Source organism: Bos javanicus, chromosome 9 (assembly GCF_032452875.1).
Source record: "Bos javanicus breed banteng chromosome 9, ARS-OSU_banteng_1.0, whole genome shotgun sequence".
Taxonomy (NCBI): domain Eukaryota; kingdom Metazoa; phylum Chordata; class Mammalia; order Artiodactyla; family Bovidae; genus Bos; species Bos javanicus.
In genome coordinates, this window is record NC_083876.1 from 96004381 (window position 1) to 96031894 (window position 27514).

The 27514-nt window shown below is 38.7% G+C and overlaps 1 protein-coding gene across 8 annotated transcripts; it reads left to right on the plus strand.

Annotated features, from left to right (window-relative positions):
* The first annotated feature begins 555 nt into the window (after positions 1-555).
* WTAP (WT1 associated protein) lies at positions 556-27145 on the plus strand. 8 transcript variants are annotated; one of them, XM_061428461.1, is made up of 9 exons: positions 1863-2781; positions 4109-4271; positions 9072-9109; positions 10874-10929; positions 14005-14063; positions 15328-15455; positions 19003-19181; positions 24382-24536; positions 25900-27145. In XM_061428461.1, exons 3-9 carry the CDS (start codon positions 9080-9082, stop codon positions 26481-26483), a joined length of 1191 nt encoding a protein of 396 aa, XP_061284445.1. In that variant the 5' UTR covers positions 1863-2781; positions 4109-4271; positions 9072-9079; the 3' UTR covers positions 26484-27145. The 8 variants fall into 8 exon arrangements, with proteins under 8 accessions (XP_061284446.1, XP_061284443.1, XP_061284451.1 ...); XM_061428462.1 differs by lacking the exons at positions 1863-2781; positions 4109-4271 and adding an exon at positions 556-640; XM_061428459.1 differs by lacking the exons at positions 1863-2781; positions 4109-4271 and adding an exon at positions 856-939.
* The last annotated feature ends 369 nt before the right edge of the window (positions 27146-27514 follow it).

The window sequence follows — 27514 nt, forward strand, 5'->3', positions numbered from 1 at the left end:
GGTGCCCCCAGAGCAGCAAACAGAGGTACAATCTCCATCTCCCAGACAATAGCTCCCAGGTTTCGCCTCGAGATTTCAAGGAGCGGTCGAACCAAGCGTCCACTTCCAGACGGAAGAGCGGGCATCGATTTCTAAATTATCAAAACCTAGAGCAGCGACGGTTGGCGACGTCTAGACTGACCGCATTCGCCGCCTAAGGCCGTCCTCAGGAGAGTTGCACCTGGCCCGCCAGCGCGCGGAAGCATCACCGCTGGGCGCTGCACCAAAGAGCAGCCAATCACGCACCGCCTTCGCCCAGATTCCTCCGCCGGAGGCCGCGCCGCAGCCGCAGGTGGCCCGGCGAGCGCGTCCACCCAGCGCCGCCAATCGCGACCCCCGCCGCCCGTCCCGTGATGCCCCGCGGCTGACCTGCGACCTCGCGGCTCGCCTTTCCCTGAGGCCAGCTCTTCTCCCCGCCCCCCCTCACACGCCCCCGGCGAGCTTGCTAGGGCTCTAGCGGCCGCGAGGCGTGCTGCCGGGAGCAGCTCCTCCCTGAGCGACCGCAGGCCTCCTGGCAGGCGCCTTCCCTTAGGCTCTCCTTCTCGCGGCGGGGCCCGGCGGGCGGGTAGCCGCGACCGCGTCCGGGAGGCACTACCCGTCGGTGAGTGGGCCGGGCGCGAACTCCGCGGGGCGGGGAAGCGGGCGGGCGCCGGCGGCGGCGCGGGGCGGGGCGGCGGGAGGAGCGGGAAGGGGGTGGGGCGTCGGGGCCTCGCTTCCTCCCTCAGCGCCATTTTGTGGCAGCGAGACCCGCAAATAAAGGGGAGCGCCGGGGTTGCGGCGCGGAGGAGGAGCGCGGGGGCCGGCGGCGGCGGCGCGGTCGGGCGGCCTGGGCGGCGAGAGGACAGCGCGGGGTCGGCCTATGTGACTGGGCGGGCGCCGGCGCGGCCTCCGTCTGGAGAGGTAGGTGCGGGCCGCCGCCGGCCGCAGCGGAGGCGAGGACCTCCGAGTCCCCAGGCGGCTGAGGTGCGGCCGCCCGGCCCCGGAAGGGGCCAGCTGAGCGCAGGAGGCGGACTCGGGATTCCCGGGCCCCCCGGCCTCCCGTTAGCCCCCGCCGTCTGCCCGCTGACAGGGACGACACTTCCGCCGTCTCGAGGCCATTTTACCTCGGTTCTCAGGGAGCCGGGGGCGAGGTGGGCGCTCCCGCGGGACCGGCAACGCCGGGAGGCCGTCCCCTCGGAGCGCGCGTCCCGTCCCGTCAGCGCCTCGGCGTCGCGGGCTCCCCCACCTCCCTCGGCAGGATCGTCAGGAGTGGCGGCGCCGATGAGCCGAGGGGAGGAAAGCCGCGTCCGTGGAGCACGTTTCACATCGCGCAGTAGCTTCCTACTGCAGCTGCGTTGTCTTGTAGACTTCCATTTTTAAATGAGTGCATGCCTTCTAAAAAAAAACAGTGAATTCGAGGGTTTCGTGAAATTTTAAAATCTCGCCTTGGATCCCTGTAAACCGTATTTCTCTAGTCAGTGGGGAACACGTAGTGGAAAAATGTCCACGTTTGTTTTGATGAAGTTGGATATTTGATCCCAAAGGACTAGGTTAAAATCCGGAATAACCGTGTTCATAAGGGAAGAAATGATCCTTTTCCCGAGATTAGAGGAAGGTAGAAAAATATTTCCACGAGAATGTTATGGTCCTGAGTTCACCTAGTTTTCTATTTCAGAATTTAGTTCCATCACTGAGGAGGATAAGTTGAAGTCACAGGTCTGTCACCACAAATTCTACCGGGTTTTTTTTTTTTTTTTTGAAATAGGGTTGATTTACACTGTTGTGTTTCAGGTGTATAGCAGAGTGATTATCTAGAGTGTTTTACTTAAAAATTTTGACCATTAAGTTTTGTATAACATAAACACTTTTGTATAACATAAACATATTGTAGCCATTCAAAACCCCGTTTAAAAAAAAAAAAAAACTATCGTGAAAATCTTTTCAAGATGTCTAAGTGTTACACATTTACATATGTCATTTAGTATCATCTGATTAGGCAAGTTGGGGAAAGATATTGGGGCTTGTGATAAGGATGAGGTTAAATTTCAGTGATTTGTTTCGCTGTATTCCTACAATTCTTCCAGATCTTACATTATCTTAAGTAGTTAGTTATAGCTAAGTGATCAGTGTTTTCACTTCCCAGTAGCAGAACTTAGGCAAACTACCTAAATTTCTAAGTCCCAACTGACAAAAGTAATGATAATCAAGTGTATCCGAGACACAGCTATTTTTTTGACTTAACTCATCTAACTTAGAACTTCACCTGTTTGAATTTTGAGTATTTGTCAGAAATGAGAGAAATACAGAAAATTCATAGCCTTGTGGCATGGAGACGAGAGTTGTAATAATTATATTTGTCCAGTCCGTTACAGCACTCAGAGTCCTTTACATTCATCTAAGTATGTATATATGTAATACACAGTTCCCCTGAAAATACTGTTTATTTTAGAGGTCTTGATCATTTTCATACAACAGAACATTATCTTGCTCTTGAAAAAAATTTTTCTTAAAAATTTTCTGTTGGATCCTTTAGCAAAACAAGACCTAGACAGTATTTGGCTTTATTTTTGTTTTTATTAATTATCTCCCACTATTTTGCCTCTAAAAGTCCTGTCTGACTCTTCTGCTACCCGGTGGGCTGTAACTCACCAGGCTTCTCTGATCGTGGAGTTTCCCAAGCAAGAATACTGGAGTGGCTTGCCATTTTCTTCTCCAGGGGATCTTCCTGACCCAGGGGTTGAACCCATGTCTCCAGCGTTGCAGGTAGAGGAGCCACCTGGGGCTTAAATATATTCTAGTACTAAGCTTACTGGAACAAAACTTCTCAATATTCCTCTAACACTATATCCCATTAGATATAAAGGTGCATCAGGCTAGAACTCCGTGCTATAAAGAAATGGTCTTAACTCTTGAAAATGTAGTTGGTGGAATTTAATTTTTCCTAAGTGCACGTTAAAATTCTCTTATGCTAATATTAGTATTTTATTTGAATTATATTTGTTTGTAAAGCATCTTTATGGTATTTAGAGCATTGAGATTTGTAGCACTTTGTGAGGCAGGAAATTGGCATCCTCTTTTCTGATTTAGAGGCTGCAATCTAAAGAAAATACCTTGCTCAATATCACATGACTGATGATTACGAAGTTAAGAAAAGCTGGTCTTCCGATTCCTAGCTAGTACCCTTTCTGCTGTTGTGCCTTGATTAGTACAGTGTCAGATTATTAGTTTCTTGCATTTAGTTACAATTAGTTTCAGCAAGGTACTGGTTTGTTACTGAAGTTGTGTCATCTGGTACATGCCAAGTCGCTCCAGTCTTGTCTGACTTCTTGCGACCCTATGAACTGCAGCCTGCCAGGCTCCTCTATCCATGGGATTCTCCAGGCAAGAATACTGGAGTGGGTTGCCATGCCCTCCTCCAGGGGATCTTCCTGACCCAGGGATGGAACCTGTGTCTCTTATGTCTACCTGCATTGGCAGGCGGGTTCTTTACCACTAGCGCCACCTTGGAAGCCCACACCATCTGGTACTACTTTATTAAGTGAAGTGAAAGTTGCTCAGTTGTGTCCGACTCTTTGCAGCCTCAGACTATACAGTCGGTAGAATTCTCCAGGCCAGAATACTGGAGTGGGTAGCCTTTCCCTTCTCCAGGGGATCTTCCCAACTCACAGATTGAACTCAGGTATCCCGCATTGCAGGCGGATTCTTTACCAGCTGAGCTACAAGGGAAGCCCAAGAATACTGGAGTGGGTAGCTCCTCTCTTCTCCAGTGGATCTTCCTGACACGGAATTTCATGACTTAGGATCATAATGCTAAAAGCCTGGGAAGCCCTGGAATATGGGATGCTAGGCACCTAACCAACCAGAACTGAACTTAACATCATAATGTCGTTTCTCAGTGTAAAGGCATCAAGAGTACAAGGTACTTTTGACATTCTAAACTTGAGCTATATTATCTGTGTTATCCACATGGATAACAAACCTTTACATAAAACTTGAAACCATGTTTCAGCCAGTCTTTTTCAACTTGCTAAGGGCAGCTAAATTGGTCCGTTTTTAATTTTTTTCTGTTTTGCTTTTCTGCATTGTCCAGTTTGCAAAGCTTGATCATTATTAAGGATGGAGGAATGGAAGAATTACCTGTCCTCATTGGTACCAACTTTTAAGAAGCACTAAATTTGGGATCCTAAAGCCTGAGTTTTTAAATTAATAGCTGTTTTAATCTGAGCCGATTACCTAGTGATTCATAGCTTTAGGTATATATTCATTTTTTTTTTCCCCTTCAAGATTCAACCCCAAATAATATTTCCAGTCATTCTGTTTTTCTGATAGATTGTTCTGAGAACCTGGTATATCCATTGTCTTTATGAATCTAGAATTTAGGTGGTTATTGTGCTTGTCACTTGTGCTAAAAAAAGTACCTTGGGGAGTAATAAGTGTTATAGCACATGTAATATGAAAGTTGTAATTGAGAATCATGTTCTGTTTGGATTAAATAGTTGAATGTTGATTCTTTTAAATTTTAAGCCTGTTTCTAATTTGCCTTTTGTCACACTGTCCATTTAACTATTGTGGTATATCATAGAATCTCAAGCCAAGATTGACTTTTCACCAGCTAAAGATAAGGAAGCAATTTCTTACGAAATGCTGATGTTTTGATTTCCCAAGTCATATATTCCGTAATATGTGAAATGATAGGTGATTGAGAGTCAACATATAAAACACAAACATACGTACAAAACCTGTATTTATCCCTGACTTACATTACAAATTTAGACATTTATTTTTATAAAGAAAATCTAGATATCCTTTAAACAATGTGTAATTAAATTCTACGTAGTGTCAGACTTTTTAAAAAGGAACATAAGCTAGTGTTAGAAGTGTAAATTACTGTTTAGAATTCTAAAAATCAGAGATACCAAGTAGGGGCTGCAGTAGGGCTTAGAAACAGGAGCGTGTTATGATCTTATCCTTGTCAATTTTCTCCTCAGAATCTTTAAAGAGTGATTGAGTCTTTTTTGTGGTGATTTTTCTCTCTCCAGTGGGAAGAAGGAAACTAACAAAGTGCTTACTTTGTGTCAGTTACTATACTAAAGATTAATGTATGTCCTCAAAAATAGCACAGTAATTCTGAGCTTTGGCAGTGGTAATCCTTTTTGAGATGGGGAAAGTGAGGCTCAGAGGTTCTGCTGTTTTTTGTTTTCAAAGTTTACACCCTCTTCAAAAAAGTGGAGTTACTAGAACTTTCTTCATGTGTTTACCAATCCTTTAAATATCCTTTAAAAAACAGATTAGCTTATTTGTTGCTAATTAAGCTCATGGTTTTAAGAAAAGAATGAACAAATAAACCTGGGGGAAGTGTCAAATTGTACAAGTATATACTAGTTTATTAAACTGTAATTTATATTGAATATCATCCATGAAACTTTGTTTTACAACCAAAATTCTGAGTAGCTAGGGTGCCTAGTAACCAGATAGGTAAACTACCTATCCGTAGTGGTAAATTTAGCTGTTTTCAAGCTGTTAGTCATAGAACTCAAAGTACGTGTTATATTGAGTTTATTCTCAGAATTTTACAGTATGGTCATCTTGGGTAATTTGGGGGGGAAATTAGGTTGTCTTATTTAGTTCACTCTTATAATTTAAATAGTAAATGAAGCTGATTCATTTGTTCATATTTTCATTTACCATATATTTGAGTGCATACTATGTATTGAGATATCAGCAGTGAATGAAACAGTTCTTTCATGGAACTTATTCTATCCCTGGGGTAGACAGATAAGTATACAAAATGTCAGCTTGTGATAAGAGTTGAGAAGAAAAATAAAGCCGGATATGAGGGGATAGCAAGGGATTGGTATGCACAATTTTTGGTTTTTGTCTTTTATTGGAGTATAGTTGATTTACAATGCTGTGTTAGTTTCTGCTGTACAGCAAAAAGGATCAGTTATACATATACCACTTTTTTTTTTTAATGCTTTTCCCATGTAGGTTATTACAGAGTATTGCGTTGAGTTCCCTGTCCTATATGGTAGGTTCTTACCTGTTACCTGTTTTATATATAGTAATGTGTATATTACTATATATACAGAAGAGGGACAAATAAATAAGTACACATTTATATACTGTTGTTTTTTTTCAGTCCCTAAGTCATGTCCAACTCTTTGCGACTCCATGAACTGCAGCATGCCAGGCTTCCCTGTCCTTCACTATCTCCCTGAGTTTGTTCAAACTCATGTCCATTGAATCTGTGATGCCATCCAACCATTTCATCCTCTTTCCCTCCCTTCTCCTCTTGCCCTCAATCTTTCCCAGCATCAGGGTCATTTCCAGTGAGGCAGCTTTTCGCATCAGGTGGCCAAACTGTTGGAGCTTCAGCATCAGTCCTTCCTATGAATATTCAGTTAATTTCTTTTAGGATTGACTGGTTTGATCTCCTTGTTGTCCAAGGGACTCTCAAGAGTCTTCTCCAGCTCCACAGTTCGAAAGCATCAGTTTATCAGTGCTCAACCTTAAAGTTCAGTCCAGTCACTCAGTCATGTCTGACTCTTTGCGACTCTATGGACTGCAGTACGCCAGGCTTTCCTGTCCATCACCAACTCCCGGAGCTTACTCAAACTCATGCCCGTTGAGTTGGTGATGCCATCCAACCATCTCATCCTCTGTCATCCCCTTCTCCTCCCGCCTTCAGTCTTTCCCAGCATCAGAGTCTTTTCCAATGAGTCAGTTCTTCGTATCAGGTGGCAAAAGTATTGGAGTTTCAGCTTCAGCATCAGTCCTTCCAATGAATATTAAGGACTGATGTCCTTTAGGATGGACTGGGTTTATCTCTTTGCAGCCCAAGGGACTCTCAAGAGTTTTCTCCAATACCACAGTTCAAAAACATCAATTCTTCGGTGCTCAGCTTTCTTTTGGAGAAGGAAATGGCAGCCCACTCCAGTGTTCTTGCCTGGAGAATCCCAGGGACGGGGAGCCTGGTGGGCTGCCGTCTATGGGGTCATACAGAGTCGGACATGACTGAAGTGACTTAGCAGCAGTAGCAGCTTTCTTTATGGTCCAACTCTCAGATCTATACATGACTACTGGAAAAACCATAGCTTTGACTGTATACTAGTGACGTTCAAATGGCACAATTTTTTTTTTTTTTAATTTTTAAATTAAATGTGTTACTGATATTTACCTACTGTCTGCTGCTGCTGCGTCACTTCAGTCGTGTCTGGCTCTAGCGACCCCATGGACTGCAGCCTACCAGGCTCCTCTGTCCATGGGATTTTCTAGGCAAAATTACTGGAGTGGGGTGCCATTGCCTTCTCCGAACCTACTATCTAGCTCTGGACAAATGGGGAGTTCCAAGGAAATGTTAAACTTGACATGTGGATTCCAAGAGGTTGCAGTCTAGTAAATGTACATTAAAGTCAGGCCTCTGGAGTTAAACACAGTGAGGGTTTATTTCTCAGATGATTAGATTTATTAGAAGCATGTTAGGATAGTCACTAAACAGCTATCTATAACTTGCAACAGAGGCTATAAACTGGGTGATAAGGGGCCTAAAGTAGGCAGGGGTCAGTTTAAAGAGAAAAAATACTGATTTTTAAAAAGTAGAAATACAACCGTGTCTTCATAGGTATTAGTTGGTCAGAGAGACTTGATCAGCTACATCAGCTCAGAAGCAAATGATACATACTCAGGTTTTTGTTCATTACATCCAATGACAAGATCATCAAAGAGGGAAGAATTAAACCAGTTAATTGATGGCATAATCAATATATAGTTTTTTTTTTTTTCTCTAAAGTGTACTGATTTCTTCAACTCAGTGTACTGAGTTGAAGATCAGGGTTCTGAAAATCAGGGTTTAATGACAGTATAATTAAAATATTTGATGTTTGAGTTGGGATTGTATGTAATATAAAAAATGGTATTAAAGATCATCTTCTTTTGAGGAATCTCAAATATTCACTAAAAGTCAAGTAGCTTTTAAAACTCAGTTTTATACTCTAGATTCTTTGGTTATTTTTTATTGAGGTACTGACATGTGACATGTTGACATACATTATTTTCAGGTGTACAGCATAATGATTTGATATTTATATACATTGCAAGAGAAGCACTCATAAATCTAGTTACCATCCATCACCATGCATAGTTACAAAATTTTTTTCTTGTGATGAAGCCTTTCAGGTTGACTCTTTTAGCAGCTTTCAAATATATAATATCATGTTACTAACTATAGTCACTGTGCTGTACATCACATCTCTATAACTTGCTTACTTCTCTTTGGTTAGCTTTTTAATAGTTAACAGAGTTTGTAATAAGTATGGGTAAGTAAAATAAACTAAAAGTTTACGATATAAGGGGACATTTATGACTTTACTATTACTAGAAGGGATATCTAGGAATAACAAGCTAATTTTGAGATTCAAATTATTCTGTGATATGAAGTTAAATAATGTCGGTAATGTAGGAATATTTTTATTAAGGTGTAAATACCTTCATTCCTGCATTGTATAGTGGTGAATTATGACAGTGATAAACTTGACCTTACTGTAACAATATTAATTCTGTAAAAGGCAAGGCTTATCGATTGGTATTACCCTTCTGTATCCTTTTAACAAGATGCCTGGGATACTGCCTGAGGCCAGTATCTGACTTCAGCACAGATCTGTCCTTTCTGCTGCGAGATGTCTTTCACAGGGCAGTTGTAAGAATGCATTGAAAAATTGCATTTCTTTCGATCCTTTGTGGGAACATTACAAAGAATGATCAACTTTTTTATGAGAGAATTCTTTAAAAAAAAAAAACAAAACCTAATGACAGTAATAATGTAAGATGTTAACCAAGGAGAACCTGGGTGCACAGTATACGGGAACCCTGTAATACCTTTGTAACTTTTCTGTAAATCTAAAACTAGTCTAAAAGATGTGTTTTAATTAAAATAACCTAATGATTTGGTCATAACTGAGTTCAGTAATAAATTCTTTTGCAAAAGCCAGTATATTTTGTTTCTACCTTAACTGGAAGAAAATCAGGTGACATTCTTGTCTTTATTCCTTTTCTAGGATTCAAGATGACCAACGAAGAACCTCTTCCCAAAAAGGTTTGCTTTCTCAGCAGTTTTTAAGCACTTTATTTGAATAATAGAGTGGAAGGGACTGTCCATATTGTTTGCTTGTTTTCCCGCTTGATATCAGTTATATAGCATTGTGGGTATATAATGTGTGAGACATCGTATCTATATGTAATGTAGATTAAGAACATTTTCAGCCTTTGGAAAACTTGTAGTATCCCCATGATCTACTTGTAACCTTTATCATATGACTGTTTCCAGCTACGTAGCTACAAATAATGTCAAAGTAGGAAAGTATTTTACAAGATCCTCTAAGTTACTTATTTTCTTTTTCTTCCTAACTTAAATCCCTTTGGTTTTAATGCAAAACCACTTCTATATTTAAAAAAAAACAAATAGCTAAATTCTACCTTTTCCAGTTAAGTTTTATTTTCTAGTCTCACTTTCCTTGTTTTATTTTCCTGTGTTAATTCAGTTTACGCACTGTGACACACACACAAAAGAGGTTACAAAGGAATAACATTTTCTAAGAGGAATTTATAATGCAGTTGGGAAAGCGGGAATATGTGCTTACTAACCAGTGAGTATTTAAGTGAACCATTTATTGGATAGTAAACATGGAAATTTTTATCCTAGAAAGTCAAGTGCTTTAATAATCTGAGAGTTACTGGGTGCTTTCAGTTAGGCTTAGTAATATATTCTGATGCTACAGTGATTTTCCCTCTTTTGTTTCTGATAGTAACACTTACATTGTGGCAAATGCTACAATTTGAACCGTTTTTATGAATAAAAATGTTTTAATAAGGGAAATTAATAAGAATTTTATATTAGGATAGGTTCTTGAGCTTTATAGTCTTCTTTGCTTAGAGAAAACAATATTTCTCAATTTACAAAGCAGTTTCATCTTATTAGAATATTCTCATCTTTAAAAACTTTATTTTGAAATAATAGTAAGCGGCAAAGACATGTACAGGGAGGTTTTGTGTACTCTTCACCAAGCCTCCTTCGATGTTAACATCCTGTGTAACAGTATCAAAACCAGCAGCTTGACCACTGGTACAGTCCACATGGTCAGATTTCACTAGTTACATGCACATTCTGTGTGTGTAGTTCTGTGCAAGTTTATCACTTGTAACTTAATGTAAATACCAGCGCAACCAAAACAGTTACCTGAACCATCACCACAAGCCTCTCGATGCCACTCCTTTCTTTATAGCCACATCCATCCTCTCCCACTCTATCCTCAACTCCTGGCAACCACTAATCATTTCTTCATTTACGTAATTATGCTACTTCACAGATGTTGTATACTTGAAATAATGCTGTATTAAGGGTCCTTTTCATTTTCTCACAGCATCATTTCCTTGCGCTTTCTCCATGTTGTATATGCTGGTGGTCTGTTTCTTTTTATTGCTCAATCGTACTTCGTGGTATCATAGCCTACCATTCACCTGTTGAAGGACATTTGGGTGGTTTCCAGTTTCTGGCTATTACAAATAAGGCTGCTGTTAACGTTTTTATACAAGTTTCTGTGTGAAAATAAATTTTCATTTCTTTGGGATATGTGCTTAAGAGTATAAATGTTGGGTTGTATGGAACATCCATTTTTAGTTTTAAAAGAAACCACCAAATTACCTCCAGAGCAGCTGTATCATTTTACATTCTCAGCAGCAATGTATGAATGCTGTTTCTCTGCATCTTCACTCCATATTTGGTATTGCCACTATTTTTTTATTTACTTGTTTTAAAACTTTTGGAAAGAGCACTTAGTTTATATCTTAATTCTCTTCGTAGGTTCGACTGAGTGAAACAGACTTCAAAGTTATGGCACGAGATGAATTAATTCTAAGGTAAAATATTCTTTTATGAAAAATATAAAAATCTTTCTATAGAACATTATGTTGTGATTTTATACCATAGTGTTTATATCAAATACTGTTTCGTTTTTAATGTTAACACATCTTCAGATCATTTAATATACTTTTTTCTATGGCCTGTTTCTTCGTTGTATAAACATTGGGGAAAGCATAACACTTTAAAGAACTAAAGCACTAGCTTGGGTAACTTCTAGACTGACAAATAGCCTAAATTTTTTTCTTGTAGAGGCATGTGTTCAGAACTCTTAACTAGAGAAGCATTTGTACTTCATGTATATAACTTGGTATGGGGAAAGACACTGCTCTCAGAAAGCTTTCAGTTTAACAAATGAATAGACTTGTTTTGATGTTTTTGGTTTTTTTTCCCTTTTCCATGTAACATGTGGAAAAGTTGTAGCCTTCAAGGATATTCTTCTCATGAAAGAAATATATTATTTACTGATGAAGTGAAGTTAATCTGTCTTGTGACTGTGACTTTAGTCACCATTATATCCTTCATTTTCTAATCTGCAAGTTTAAAGAGTTGGATTTAATTACTTTTAAAGATGACATCCAGCTCTGAATTTCTGTGGTTGTCTTATAAATGTCTTACTAAAGCAGACTGTCAAGTACAGCATTATGTTACTCATTTTTTAAATGTAAGAAATCAGAAAACGGGATCACACATGTTTTGTGTTTTATAACTTAAATGTATTCTTTCTGCATTTTATCACTGTCGTAAGTTTTTTACGAAATAACTTTTAGATAAAAATTAATGCTTTTCAGAGCAGCCTGCAAGATTATTGAACTTTTTCCTCTAGAAATTTCAGGGAATTTTTACTTGCTGAACTGAGTAAATTTAACAAGTTGGAAGTGGGGGGAGAGTAAAGGTGGTTTGGGCTCAGTGGTAGAAAATCTGCCTGCCAGTGTTGGAGGTACGGGTTCGATCCCCAGGCCAGGAACATCTCCCGGAGGAGGAAATGACAACCTACTCTAGTATTTTTTCCTGGGAAATCCCATGCACAGAGGAGCCTGGCAGCCTACAGTCTATGGGGTTGCAAAGAGTCAGACGCAACTTAGTGACTATGCACACACGCATGCAAAATAGGGAGACACAGATGATGTGCTCCCTTGTTTGTTAAGAGTCTGTGCTCGTTCTCCTTAGCTCCTCTATTGTGGACATGCTCTTTATCTTTCTTTGCCATCGTCTCATGCATAGGATAGTTTTCCTATTGCATAACTTTATATTCCTGCATATAAAATTTAAATAGTTAGCATTTTAAATTACTCTTGCTGTTTTTTGCTGATGTAGATGCTCGTGATACACTACTCGTGTGTTGATGTTCTCTTTCTGTCTCTGGTATGGTTATGACTTTTAAGTAGGTTTTTTTTCTATCTTCTTGATAAGAATGTTTGCGGTTGAGCTTTTGTATTTGTCTTTTCTTCTAAAATCTTACTTTTAGAAAGGAGAAAAGAAACATCTTTTTTCATCCCGAAACGTTGAATAAACTCCTCTTTGGTCTCCTGTTAGGTCTAACTGAAGAGCAGCTTGAAAACATATTTCTTCAGTAAGCAAGGTAGCAGACAGCTTACCGTCCAGAGCAGTTGCTTAAGCATAAGACTGGGGAAAGTTTGTTATCTGCAATAGTTGCCTAGAGCAACTAGTGTGTGTGTGTATATATGTGTGTGTGCACACGCTCAGTTGTATCCAACCCCATAGATTTGTAGTCCGCCAGGCTCCTCTGTCCATGGGATTATCCTGGCAAGAATACTGGATGGGTTGCCATTTCTTTCTCCAGAAGATCTTCAGATCTTCCTGACTCAGGGATTGAACTTGAAACTCCTGCATTTGCAGGTGGATTCTTTACCACTGAGCTACCTGGGAAGCCCTGAGAGGTGTTTTTTTGTTTGTTTTTTTTTTTTTTTATGGCTGCACTGGGTCTTCGTTGCTTCATGCAGGCTTTCTCTAGTTGAAGAGCGTGGGGGCTACTCTGTTTTGGTGCACAGGCTTCTCATTGCAGTGTCTTCTCTCATGTGGAGCACGGGCTCTAGGCGAGTGCAGCACGCGGGTTCTAGAGCATGAGCTCAGTAGTTGCGGCCCATGGGCTTAGTTGCTCCAGGGTGGTGGGATCTTCATGGATCAGGGATCAAACTTGTGTCCCCTGCATTGGTAGGCAGATTCTTACCCACTGTGCCACCAAGGAAGTCCTAAAGCCTATATATTGAGGGTAGAGGAATGTAATAAAGAAAGATCCAGATAGCGTATGGCATTTATGCAAGTTTCTGCCAATTAGATATGCTTTTGAAAAATAGTATGTTCTGTTTTTTATACTGTACAAAAAGGACAGACCCCCTTTTTTATTACTTTGTCAGAAAGCACATACTACTTTCACATAAGAGCTGAGATCACCTTCAGTCCCTTAGAATTCGGCACATTTTAAAAATGCCTTTGTTTGAGGTGGACAGCATATCTGAAAAGTGGTGGTGAGCTTTTCACTCACCTTTTACAATCCAGGCATCATGCTGAACGTCAGTGATACGCTGTCCTGTATGGTGTGTGATCTGACTCATGGGAACGCCTCTTGTTGTATACTCAGCAGAGAACACTTTTCTCTGTACTTCCATTTATCTAACGCCTATAAGTTCAAGAAGGAATAATTTTAAAGTGACTAATTTATTACGGCTTATTATGGGTTAAACTAGATTTATAATTATCTTAAAATAATAAGAGTGTGTGCATGTACACTCATTCATGTCTGACTCTTTGCAGCCCCATGGACTGTAGTCTGCCAGGCTTCTCTGTCCATGAGATTTTCCAGGCAAAAATACTGAAGTGGGGTGCCATTTCCCACGGCAAGGGATCTTCCTGACCCAGGGATTGAACTGGAGTCTCTTGACAGGCAGATTCTTTACACTGGTGCCACCTGGGAAGAAGCCCCTGTTAAAATGGGAGCGACGTTAAAATCCACACAGTGGAATTCTTAGTATTTAAAGTTAATGGATGTGATTTCTAGTATATTTAGTAAAAGCAGTTTAAACATAACTAACGTGGCTTTATTTTTGTATTAGGTGGAAACAGTATGAAGCCTATGTGCAAGCTTTGGAGGGCAAGTACACAGATCTCAACTGTAAGTTAGAGTTTTAGCTTCCTAAGGACTATGTGAATATTTCCTTTTAGATTGTTGTTATAAGCACAGGATAGTTCGTTTTACTAAGTGATTTTTATTCTAGAATTTTATTAAGGACCTATGTCCAGGCACTGCATTTGATGCTAGGAAGTAGAAAGATGAAGGAGACATGATCTCTCTTTTAGAAGAGTTCACGTCATTGGAGAAGACTGACATACAGTAATCTTAACAGTAGCATGACTTTAAACTGAACGACAGGGTTCTGAGAGTGCACAGATAGGGAAATTCACAGCTACTTGAAACTTCCTTGATGTAGCCCTTCCACAGAAATACTTGAAGTGAAACATGAGTTATTACTCTAGCAGGGGGAAATGTAGAAGCAACTGGTATTAAATTTATGATAGCTTAAATTGTAACAGTAGGAGATAGCTGTGTATTTATGGATTTTTCCAAAATCTACTGAAAATAATAAAGTTTATAATTTTAGACCATTTTAGTCTTTATCACTTTTCACTGAGTTTTAGAGTAACATATTATTTGCGAGTGTAAAAACCAGTACAGTTTCCCAAGTTCAGAAAGATTAATATTTTAAGATCTCAATTGTATAATTATGGTATAACCCATAAAAGTTGTGAATAGTGTTGTTTAATGTCTGAGTCACGTCTGATTCTTTTGCGACTCCATGGACTGTGGCCCTCCAGGCTCCTTCTATCAGTGAGATTTCCCAGGCAAGAATACCGGAGTGGGTTGCCATTTCCTACTCCAGGAGATCTTCCCAACCCAGGGATCGAACCCACATCACCTGCATTGGCAGGTGGATTCTTTACCAGTGAGCCACCAGGGAAACCCTTGTGAAAGCTTAAAGTAATAATTAGCTGTGCAGTTATGGGCATGTTTATATTGATGAGGTTAAACAATACTATATAGGATTTTGTGAATACTTTGTAGTAGAAACAAATGCAAATAATGGAATTTCCTGTCTTTTTTGGGAACAGATGAGACTATAACAGCATAATTCCATCTAGCATTAAGTGGTTGTGGACCAGTTTAACACCACTAACTCTTGAAAAAGCACTCATGATCAAGAATGAAGTTTGTTGTCATAGAAGTTTAGTTTAGGATAGAAACTAAAGACTTCAATTTTTGTACCATGGTTTTTATTATCCTTGACAAAGGGAGTCAGAACTTTAATTTGGTTAATTCAGTTTGATCTTTAAATTATGTTTCATGATGTTTTGGGATTTTTTTTCCTTTTAATCATCAGCTAATGATGTAACTGGCTTAAGGGAATCTGAAGAAAAACTAAAGCAGCAGCAGCAAGAATCTGCACGCAGGGAAAACATTCTTGTAATGCGACTAGCAACCAAGGAGCAAGAAATGCAAGAGTGTACTGTAAGTGTTTCAGATGTTTTAACCTTTATGAGGGTTTGGGTTTTGGTTCACATTATTTTGTGTGTTAACTCACATTAAGTTAATTTTATATAATTAATACTAATTATACATGTACATTTTATTAAGGTAGATATGTTTTGAGCTTCAGTGTGCTAAATGTAAAATTCTGATACATAATTTCTCATCATTGGATTTAAAGTAATTTTTTGTGGCCAAGAAGTCAGAAGTTTAAGTTATTCTCTGAAATCTCTGTAATTTATGAGAATTAATGTATTGGTTCATGTATCTTTTTTTTTTTTTTAATTTTTTTTTTTTGGTTCATATATCTTTAAGTAACATAATACCTGAGGGTATAAGCACCATTTACTCATTTTACTTGGCAAGCTTTCTTGTTAATTTCTCCTTTGCTGTCTTTATGTCTTTCTACAGAAAACTAAGTATCAACTTCTACTGGGTCTCCTTTTAATTGTTAATACCTTTCATTTGTACTGTTTGCCATGTCTACATATATCTGAAATCTATTGACATATTTGATCCTTTAACCCTGGTTGAATTTAGACTCAGTTTTGTCTTAAACAGCCTTAGCCCTTGTTTTAGTGTTTTTATATGTAAGTTACATAAGATAGAGGCAGCTCTTTCCCTGTTGTTTTTTATTACTTTCATTTTTTTTTTTTTCTTTTCATTTTCGAGCCATGCCACGAAGCTTGTGGAATCAGACTTCCCTGATAGCTCAGTTGCTAAAAAATGTGCCTGCAGTGCAGGAGTCCCCGGTTTGATTCCTGGGTCGGGAAGATCCCTTGGAGAAGGGATGGGCTACCCACTCCAGTATTCTTGGGCTTCCCTGGTGGCTCAGCTGGTAAAGAATCCGCCTGCAATGTGGGACACCTGGGTTCAATTCCTGGGTTGGGGAGATCCCCTGGAGAAGAGAAAGGCTACCCACTCCAATATTCTGGCTGGAAGAAGTCCATGGACTGTATGTATAGTCCATGGGGTCACAAAGAGTCGGACACAACTGAGCAACTTTCACTTTAAACCAGGGACTGAACCCAGGCCCCTGTGGTGAAAACGTTGAGTCCTAACCTCTGTGCCACAAAGAAATTCCCTGTTGTTTCTAATCTTAAAAGCTGCAGTTTTCTTGAATAATTTTGTGTAATATCCATTTGATAGTTATTAAAATCTAATGCATAAGCCAGTATTCTGGTCATTGGAGGTTAATAATCTATGGGACACACTTCTATTTCTTTTCCTTCTCTCACCAATAAAATGTTCTTTAGGATTTAATCACAGTCTTTATTCTTCCTGTGTCCACATTTGCACAAGTCTTCAGTCCTTTCTTCACTTTTTCAAAATGACTTTACCTGTTACTTTGCTAAAGAAAAGGGTAGCCTCTTATTGTCTGTATCTTCTCAGCGCTCCTTTTGTTTCTACCAGTTACTTTCCACCTTCACTGCCAGTACATTTTTTTTTGTAAGGTCATTGTATTAAGAAAATTCTCTTTCTCATCACTTTTATGTCTTCACTTTCCCCAACTTTGGCTTTTGGCATTCCTTCTTTTGACTTTTTTTTTTAACTTGGGTACTTGGTTCAAAGAAGTCTTAACAACATTCTTAGTATAATGGGTTTTGTTTTGTTTTCTGTAACACCCCTCCAATTTTTTTCCTCTTGGGATTTTCATATCTAATGGTATGAGTAGTACTACTGAAGTGCCAAGTCCCAAAATGAGTTAATTCTTTCTTTTTGTGATACTTCGGATTCTAGGTTCAACCCTTCACTCACTAATAGTTTTAGGTTTCCCTGTTGACACAGCACTGTACTAGATGCTAACACATGCAAAGGATGGCTCTTACCTTCCAAATGCAGGCACCTGGTAGGTAGTGTGAGTGGATGGTGCCAATGATAGTGTCTCACAAAACCAGTGTGTCTTGATTTCTGCCTCTTGAGTCCTCCCTACTCTTGACATCCTGGTCCGGGCACTTCTTAACCACTTAACTTGGACAGTATGTGCTGTTGACTCACCTCAGCGATTCTACAGCCATCCCATATACACTGGCAGTTTTGATCATTTTATTCCTAATCTAAGCCTTGGTGCTGCCTCTTCACCCTTCGGTCATCTCAACCTAGATTTAAGATTTTTTTTCCAAGTAGAACCTAACTTACCAGCCACATTTTTTTTTTTAATAGCTCTTCTCTGCACATCTCAGCTGAAGCACTTAACTGATCTTTCAGTTAGAACACAGTGAGGTTTTGCAGAAAGGGCAGCAGGAGCAAAAATCACAAGGAAATGGCAAGCTTATAGTAGTAGATGAGGGCATTTCATTTTGTAAACTTTTAAAATTCCTTAAGCTAAAAGAAAGAAAATTAGTTCTGTTTTCTTGGTGAAGTAGTAATTAAGTATAGCTTGATCCTCTTAGTATATTTGTATCTTTTACTAAATTCATGTTAGACATTAATAGCTGTTTTAGAAATATTATTTTTAATCCTATTTAAGGTTTAGAATGAAGTAGGATCTTGAACCTGATCTACTTTGGGTGTGAAGAAAGTGATGCATTTAATGCTAATCAACTGTATTTCCTATTTTAAAACTGTGCTGACAGTACAACCAGAGTTGAAATTGAAGGTTTCATATATAAGTAGAGGGATTTGGTATGGTGGGAAAAGCCTTAGACTGGAAGTCAGGAAGCTTGAGAATAAGAATTCTAGTTCCAGTACTGGCATTGAACTAACTGTGTCCTTGAACAAATGGCTTCTTTAATCTCTCAAAACTAAGCAGTTTGGACCAGGTCAGTCACCTTTCAGCTTTACAATGCTGTGATTCAAATCTGCTTGGAGGGAAAAAAGTGAATATGTGCTTAATTTTGGGTTAAGGTGCTATTTTTAAAGCTGTAATGCCAGTTCATGTAAATATGTAAGTACTATGTACTTTTATTTAGAAATGCAAATATGTTTTAAGTTGTAATCTTGTACCTGGTGTAATGTTAGGGAACAGTTTCCCAAAAGCACAGATTTGTATGAGTAAATCACTATACTCTTAAATAATTAATATTTTAAACTTTGCCTTTTTTTTTCCCTCATTGGGCATCAGCATTTTTAATAAACACAGCAACTTTTTTTTGTTTGTTTTTTTGTACTGTTTCGATTGCCAACATGTAGTTTCCTTATATTTAAAGTTTCCATATATGGAATGCAGTCAAATGGTGTTTTTTTTCCTACGTGGATAACCTTAGTTTTGTGAGTGTTCTTTTTTGTGGGTTTTTTTGTTTTGTTTTGGAGTTTTTTTGCTGCAAGGCTTGTGGTATCTTAACTTCCCTGACCAGGTATTGAAATCAAGCCCTAGCAGTGAGAGCAACTGAGTCCTAACCACTAGATTGCTAGGGAATTCCTAAATAGTTGTTCTTAATTTGTACTTTTTTTAGAGGATTTTAAGATAGAAGGGAGAGGGGCTTAATAAGCAAGTTGGTAAACCAGTGAACAGAAAGGGATTTTATCTCCTCATCTTAGGTATGTTTCCTTTGATTTGGTAGTAATGGGGTTTTTTTGCTTTGCGCAGACTCAGATCCAGTACCTCAAGCAAGTCCAGCAGCCTAGCGTTGCACAACTGAGATCAGCAATGGTGGACCCAGCGATCAACTTGTTATTCCTAAAAATGAAAAGTGAACTGGAACAGACTAAAGACAAACTGGAACAAGCCCAAAATGAACTGAGTGCCTGGAAGTTTACGCCTGATAGGTAAACAAATCATACTCCCCAGTCAAGACTTCCCTGACAGTCCCACTGCGAGAAAGCTGTGGTGGGACAGCCACGTACTCGTTTCCACACCAAGACTCAGACTTTTTGAGCCAAAAAGCCACATTCTTATACTATCCAGCTTGTAAAGGTTAATGTAAAACTTACCAGATGAACCTTGTGTTTCAGCTTTTTTCTCTTCCCCCTCCCCTTGCTTCAGAGGCCTGATGGCGTCGGACTATTCCGAAGAAGTGGCCACCTCCGAAAAATTCCCCTTCTAGAACATGTAGACACTTGAGAAATGTTTCTGTTTGAAGAAAATAGAGGGAGAAACAGAAGTCTTAAGTCTGTGGCACACTGTGTCTTCAGACAGTTTGGAGGAATGAAAACCTAGAGATTTAAAACCATGAATTGAACATGTAAAATTCCAGTAAATGTAAAGATGGAATATGCATCGCTCTTAACCTTGAGCATAGTGACTTAGAGACACTGTATATCAGTTTTGCCAATAAGACCGTGGACTTCGTGATTGTTGTTGAACTTCTGGGTCACACTCAAATGAGGTGAATTTTGCCTTTAAAGGGTTTATTTGCTAAGAACCAACTTAATAGTCATGAGTGAATCAAATAATAGATGTCAGTACAAGTAGTTCATCTATTTAACCATTTCGTTTGGGGCTCTATATTACTTGATTGAGCCTTAAATCTGTGGTTTTACTCAATGATTTGTTCTTTGAATGGTTGCTAATACTGTAGATAATCTTACCGAGGACTGTACAAACATGAAGGTGTGGTGTCAAACTTCAGGTTTTAAACTGTTTGAAGCGTTATAAACATTCATTTCACAACTAGATTGTATAAGGATATTGGCTGTGATGAGACTCACTGCGTTATTTTTTTTCAGTAGTGAAATTTATTAAATCCCCATCCATTCAACAGGCACATGTTGAAAGAGCATTGTCGTTGGTGTTAATGGGGGAATGTGTTCCTTCATTGTATTTGGGCCTTTTGTATTGCACTCTTGATATTAAATTAAATGTGCCTTGAAATAGTTGTTTTTTTTTTTTTTTTAAGTTCAAGGATTACTATGATGATTTTGTTGTACTTTTAACATTTTGATTGGGGGGGCGCTGTGGAGAGCAGATTGATTTCGAAAAAATTGTTGGTGTGCTCTTCAAAGTGAAGGAAAAGGCTCTGTGTCTCATTTTTTGAAGACCTACTTTTTTCCAGCTGGTATCATAAAAAAACAAAGAGACTTGACACTTGTTGCTTTTTGACACCTTGTCCCAGGATATTGCAGTAGAAATTAATGTGGGACAGCTTTACAGGGTGCCTGCCAGAAGATTGGGGACAGAATATATCGGAACTGTGGGCTGGCCTAAGTGAGACATTTTATGAATTGAAAAAAAAAGTATAGTGATCATTTCTAGCAAATTCATTTGCTCATTAGATAAATGAGGCATTATTTTCTTCATGCTTCCATCCAATCCTGGAGGTGAATTTTTTTCGTCAGATCATTCTATAAGTCACCAATGCGAATTTTCACTTGGTGATAATGGAGTCTAAGATGAGTGGAAGATAAAATGTTCCAGATTGTCCCAACGTTTAAGTGCAGTTTTAACAAGGGTGACTTAAGTTCTCTCTTAATCATTCCAATCAATTGTAAGTATCTTGTATGTCTGTACTTGAGGGAACTGATTGTGGGGCAGAGGGCGGGTTGAAGAAGTGGTTTGTGTGACTTCACAGCAAGAAATCCGCTTCTAAGATTCTCACTGTGGGGGTTGGAGGGTAAGTAACCACATCTGTTTCAAATTAGCTTATTGTACCCGAATTAAGGCTTTTGTATATATTTTATGTCATTAAAGAATATAGTAGAAATGGGCTACGTATTTTCAGTAGGTCAAGAGATAATTAATTCATAAAAGGTATTATGTACTCAAATTTAGCCAAGCATTTTTCTTTTGCCACTTAAGTAACAGTCACGTTGAGGTGGGGTTTTTTCTTATTGTTAAAAAACGTTTAATTAATAAGATAACACATGCTCATGTATAAGATTGAAACAGCATAAAGAAAAGTAGAGGTGTAAAATAAGTTTTACTCCTGGGTGACCTTCCCCTTGCCCTTTCTATTCCCCAGGAATAGTGACCATTTTTAAATTTCTTGGGTATCAAGATAATTTGTATGCATATACAGTAATTATATGTGTATTGGTTTTAAACAAATGCGGACATGCATATGTACATAGAGATGATTTGTAGCATGACTTTCCCCAGGCCCCCTTTATCCTTGGACTTTTTTTCCATTTTTTAGTATATTTAGGTTACTTACCATTTTTAATGGTTGTATAATATTTTCATTGTATTACTTTATTTTAACCACCTATAAAGGGAATTTTGTAAAAAGTGAACTATAAGCTAGAGTTCATTGGGTGGTATAACTACATCATTAATTTGAAACAAACAGTGCTCAGTCAATACTCTGTCTGCAATAATTCAAATAGAATGGGTTGTGTGGGTTTTGTTTTTCACTTTTTCATTGTTTAAATTTTGAGAGAGAATGATCCCCTGAATTATGTTGTCCACTTTAGTTAAAATATTTCAATCATGTGACAGTGTGTATACTTTAGAATAGTTACAGGGAGATGTTGCAGAGTTTTGACAGTTTTCAGTTTGCATTTATAAACAGTTAGTTGTGTGTGTACACCTTCAGAATACCCTCATCCCTTCCCCTTGATAACAAAGCAGTGTACAGTATCCGTTCCTTCTCTTAAATTATTTTCTACTTTTTTCTTTGTGAGTTATTTGATTTTTAGCAATGGGTTAGAATACTTTTTAATTAAAAAAAAAATTACTCCAGAGCCAGGTTTCTTGAAATTGGATTCTTACCATTTTTTGTGATACAATGAACACAACACAAATTTTACACAACATAGTAAAGTGGCATAAAATTACAGAATGTTTAAAGAAAACATTCAGTGCAGATTTGTTTTAATCATTTTAGAAGTGATAGGATTATTTTTAGAACATTTATTAAAAGGCGTGACTTCATAAATGAAATATTTTTGCGTTAGAATTTGGTACTTTCTATGAGGTTAAGTCAGGTCACAAATTGCTCTATTGATTTTACAATTGTTTGTATTTAAAAATTTGATACAAAAGAATTCTCAGGTTGGTAAACTGATGTTTTCACAAGAAAGCAGAGTTGGGGGAAGCATAGGCAGTGAAATGGAAGGAAAGCCTCTGTCTCTGATGATAGTGCCTGTTTCTTAATTCCTCGTTTGGTTTCTCTTATTCAGTAGAGGCTAAAGTCTGAGGATGCTAATAGGAAATACGGGAAATCTGGAGCTGTAATGGCAACAAACAGATATCATCAGCTGATAAAGTTGCCATGTTGTGAGAGAACCCTTCCCACGTGCTAACTCGTTTTCATGTGAGGCTTCTTTGTGCAATAGTAAGCCAGGTTTTGTGCCTCCCTGGTGGCTCAGTGGTAAAGAAGCCCCTGCCAATGCAAGAGATGCGGATTCAGTCCCTGGATGGGGAAGATCCCCTGAAGAAGGAAATGGCAACCCACTCCAGCTTTCTTGCCTGGAAAATCCCATGGACAGAGGAGCCTGCTGGGCTACAGTCCATGGGGTCACAAGAGAGTCAGATACGGCTTACTGACTAAACACCACCACCAGCAACCACCAGGTTTTATTTCAGATTTGTGTAAGGAAAATATATCACAAACTTTCACTTGAATCACATTGGGTTAAAACATGTGCTATTGATAAAAGAAATCTTGCATCACAAACCCCAATAACAGTGTCTCAGTAAAACTTGAGTGCTTTTCTTAGTGTCAGCATTAAGAATAGAAATGATCACGTTTTTAAAGAGTTCTGATTTAAGCATACAATTGTGATGTTACCTTAGAGACTTGGAAAGGGACAGTTTGATATTCTTACCATAAAGTTGAGAATGATCTTACTGATGAAAAATTTTTTTGCTGACACTATTCTTTTAATGGGCTTTGATTTGCCCTATATATTACTTCACAATACATCTTCTTCTTAGTAATACATAGAGGATGAACCTTGATTGATTTTTGCAATTGCTGTATATATGCATGTAGAAAGTATGGCATTCCTAATTTGGCAGATATTCACATATTTGCATTATTTGTGCTGCTGCTGCTGCTAAGTCGCTTCAGTCACGTCCAACTCTGTGTGACCCCAGAGACGGCAATCCACCAGGCTCCCCATTCCCTGGGATTCTCCAGGCAAGAACACTGGAGTGGGTTGCCATTTCCTTCTCCAATGCATGAAAGTGAAAAGTGAAAGTGAAGTCGCTCAGTCGTGCCCGACTCTTAGCAACCCCATGGACTGCAGCCCACCAGGCTCCTCCACCCATGGGATTTTCCGGGCAAGAGTACTGGAGTGGGGTGCCATTGCCTTCTCCGATTATTTATGCTAAATAACCCCAATCTTATTTTTGTGTCCTAAGGATAATCTTTTCAACATGAATAAAATTTCACCATATATTAGTATTAAAATTTCAAAAACTTATATCCCAGTTTAAGACAGCTCAAATATATATATACATATATATCATATAAAGTTAATTGAGGGATTGATAAGTAGAAATAGTCTTGAGTCTTAAAAACAATTACTGAACAGGCCTCACTTAATGCAATAAACGTTCTTGTGGGAACTGCCTATTAACAGGCATCCTTATAAACACTGGTCTAGCAAGAATTTATTCTCATTTGTATATTTATAGGTACTGATTTTATATATTAGGTAGAAGTTTACATTTGTGGTTGATGTTGCATTTACCCTTTCAAGAACTTTTCTGTTTCATAAAGCTAAGTACCTTAGAGTTTTATTAATATTGATATATTTGAAATGTGTGTCAAATAACTGGCCTGTTTGTATTTCAAATTATAATTTGGGATAAAAGTAGATTTCAGAATCAATTATAATGTAATAGAAAGTAGCCACTTAGGTATTTTTTCTTCAGGTTTTATCTTTGCTGCTGTATTGGCAAAATACTGAAATGTACAAGATGGATGTGTCCGGAAAAGAAGATGGTAATTGTAGGCAGGCGTCTACTGTGACATAGAGTTATATTCTGTATGTGTTATATCTGTTGCTGTAATAATTTCAAACAAAGAAGGTTGTCAAGAATTTGTCTTCATTTTGTGATGAATGGCTCTTTCCTTTGCAGCCAAACAGGCAAAAAGTTAATGGCGAAGTGTCGAATGCTTATCCAGGAGAATCAAGAGCTTGGAAGGCAGCTGTCCCAGGGACGTATTGCACAACTTGAAGCAGAGTTGGCTTTACAGAAGAAATATAGTGAGGAGCTTAAAAGCAGTCAGGATGGTAAGGGGTTTTTTGAAAAGTTTGGTTAACTTTGCACTGGCTTTAAAATACTGCCAGGCATGAGTATTATAGATTAGAGTCTCTATATGCTAATCTCTACCAATGGTTCTATGAAGTTATAAGTGAAATATTTCCAGTTGAGTCAACCAACAAAGCCATTTAATTTAGTGGTGGTTTCCCCCTCCCCCCCAGTTGTTTGTGCAAATTTCATAAGTTTTTGGTTTTTTAGGGGTGGGGTTTTTTTAGGGGAGGGCTTTTGTATTAATAAGGCATTCTGTAGCTATATAAATTTATATTCAGTGCTTAAAAGGATATATTCAGTGCTTAATATCTTCACTTAACCGATTTCTCTAAGTGTAGATCTTGGAAATATTTGGCCATGTCCAGGGATCTAAAAATATGTAATTGATTGTGGAAGAATTCCCTAGTGGTCCAGTGGTGTGGAGTCAGTGCTTTCAGCTCCTGGGCCAGGTTCCATCCCTGGTCAAGTCACTCAAGTTCCTGCAAGCTGCGAGGCATGGCCAAAAATAAGAAATAAATACAGAGTTTCTGTTTAGTGAATAAGATGTAATATTTATTTGCCCAAAGAAATGGAACTTGTCAGCCACCATGCTGGTCTAGTACAGCTGCATGCATGCTCTTTCTCCTTTGTGAAGAAAATTAGTAAGAAAAACACCCAGTCTCTCTTAAAATTAAATTAATTGCAACTTTGCAGGTAATTGCAAAGAAGGTCAGTAGTCAATATCTTTAAAATTGCCTCTTCAAAGTGGTGGTTTTTAGCTCTTACTATTTGTAAATACACTAAATAGGAGTCTTTTTGTATAGTAGTGAAGGAACTCCCTCACCCCAAGACCTTTTTAGAACTTCATAGATAACTGTATTTTCATCAGTTTCAAGAGTTATTTTTTCTGAATTTTGTTCTTGAATGTAGAATAATCTTTGCTGACAGCATAGGCTTCTTTGGAGTGTTGGAATCAAGGGCTTCCCCAGGGACTACACCTGCTGTGGAGCTGAACATGGGCTAGGCGGGTGTGGAGTAAGGGGCCAGGCGTGTGGGCCCATAGGCAGGCAAACGTGGAACAGATTTTGTGGGCTGTAACCAGTTTTATGTGGCCAGATAGTTTGGATCGTTGTAAATTTGGTTGCTTTTATATATTCAGGCTTTTGCTTTCTCTCACAAATAAACTTGTTGAATGGCTATTTTAAAATTCTAAGCAAAACCTTAAAATATTCTTTCGTGATTTTAGAATTGTATTTGTTTACTTAAACATTTATTGACTGCCTAGCTTTGTGCAGGCACTAAGAAGTATTTTTAATTATATTGTAAGAGATATTAAAGTAGGTTTGGCTCTCCTTTGCACAGAACTGAATGACTTCATCATTCAACTTGACGAAGAAGTAGAGGGTATGCAGAGTACCATTCTAGTTCTTCAGCAACAACTGAAGGAGACGCGCCAGCAGTTGGCTCAGTACCAACAGCAGCAGTCTCAAGCCGCAGGCCCGAGTACCAGCAGGACTACATCTTCGGAGCCTGTAGGACAGGCAGAGGCCACAGGTAAAGACTGCAGTCGTCTGGCCAACGGACCAAGTAATGGCAGTTCCTCCCGGCAGAGGACGTCTGGGTCTGGATTTCACAGGGAGGGGGACACAGCCGAAGATGACTTTCCTTCTTCTCCAGGGAATGGGAATAAGGCCTCCAGCAGCTCGGAGGAGAGAACTGGCAGAGGAGGTAGTAGTTACGTAAACCAACTCAGTGCGGGGTATGAAAGTGTAGACTCTCCCACGGGCAGTGAAAACTCTCTCACACACCACTCAAATGACACAGACTCCAGTCATGACCCGCAAGAGGAGAAACCTGTGAGTGGGAAAGGTAACCGAACTGCGGCCTCCCGCCACGTTCAGAATGGCTTGGACTCAAGTGTAAATGTACAGGGTTCAGTTTTGTAAAAAAACAAAAAAATTTCCAGCAAATTTTTATACAGTGTCATTTAATTTGGAAGAGGATACTGTCCAGTTAATTAATGCATACTTTTGTCACAATTTGCCTTTTTTGTGGGTGGTTTTTTTTTTTCCTTTTTTCTTTGCTTCAATACCTCTGCCACTTTGGAAATTGTAACAGTTAATTACTTTGAATGTTGCTAAAAGGACATTTTGTGTAGGGTCAGGTTATTTTTATATGAGTTAATGTGAAGTTGTAAATGGAACTTTTTGCTTAAAGTATAACACAGTGATGTCTGTGTGAATCTGTGTCTACCCTAGAACCTGTGCTGTGTGAGGGCATTCTTACTCATGCTGTTACTATGCTTATGCACCATTCAGACTTGTCAGAGTAGATGTGGGTTTATGACTGCCAAGTTTGCCCAGTACAGTAGTTTTATCACTAAAAGTTGGACTTGTTGAAGGAGTCCTATAGTAGTTTCAGTGTTAGATACAGTTTTTCCCACCATACATCTGTGCATTTTCTCTTTAGGTGATTGAATGTTTAAGAAATTTGTGTGCATAGTTACTCAGTTTTTATGAATTGTTGTATCCTGTTAATGCATATTGCTCTGTGACTCCAGTATATCTTACCTGTACTGACCAAACTTAAATAAAGATTTTTATTGTAACTCCTTACATTAGTTGTTTTTTTGTTTGTGTGTATGTGTATAGCATTTGTCATTTCTTTTCATTGAATAGCTGAATGTCTACTCCATTTTTCCACATACCACAAAGGTGGAACTTAAGTCCATGCATACATTTAATTGTGCACTTTGTTTTTCTCCTGCCTTATACAAATAATTGTTAAAATATTTCAAAATTCAGAAAAATGTAAAGAAGGAAATAGTCACCTAAGTATTTGTTCGGTTATAATTGAAAAAGTAGGCTTTGTGAAATGATTTCAGGTAATTAGGTATCGTGTAGTCAGTGATGTTTTAAAATCTTGTCCACTTACACGGTTTTGTACTAATAACATCTGCTAATATTATGTAATAACA

What these genes read in the sequence shown, in the direction of transcription:
- WTAP (XM_061428462.1), top strand. Translation starts at nt 9,080, where the DNA reads ATGACCAACGAAGAACCTCTTCCCAAAAAG. An exon ending in CGAGATGAATTAATTCTAAG is followed by an intron (nt 10,930 to 14,004) that starts GTAAAATATTCT and finishes TTTTTGTATTAG; the next exon opens with GTGGAAACAGTATGAAGCCT. An exon ending in CAAGTACACAGATCTCAACT is followed by an intron (nt 14,064 to 15,327) that starts GTAAGTTAGAGT and finishes TTTAATCATCAG; the next exon opens with CTAATGATGTAACTGGCTTA.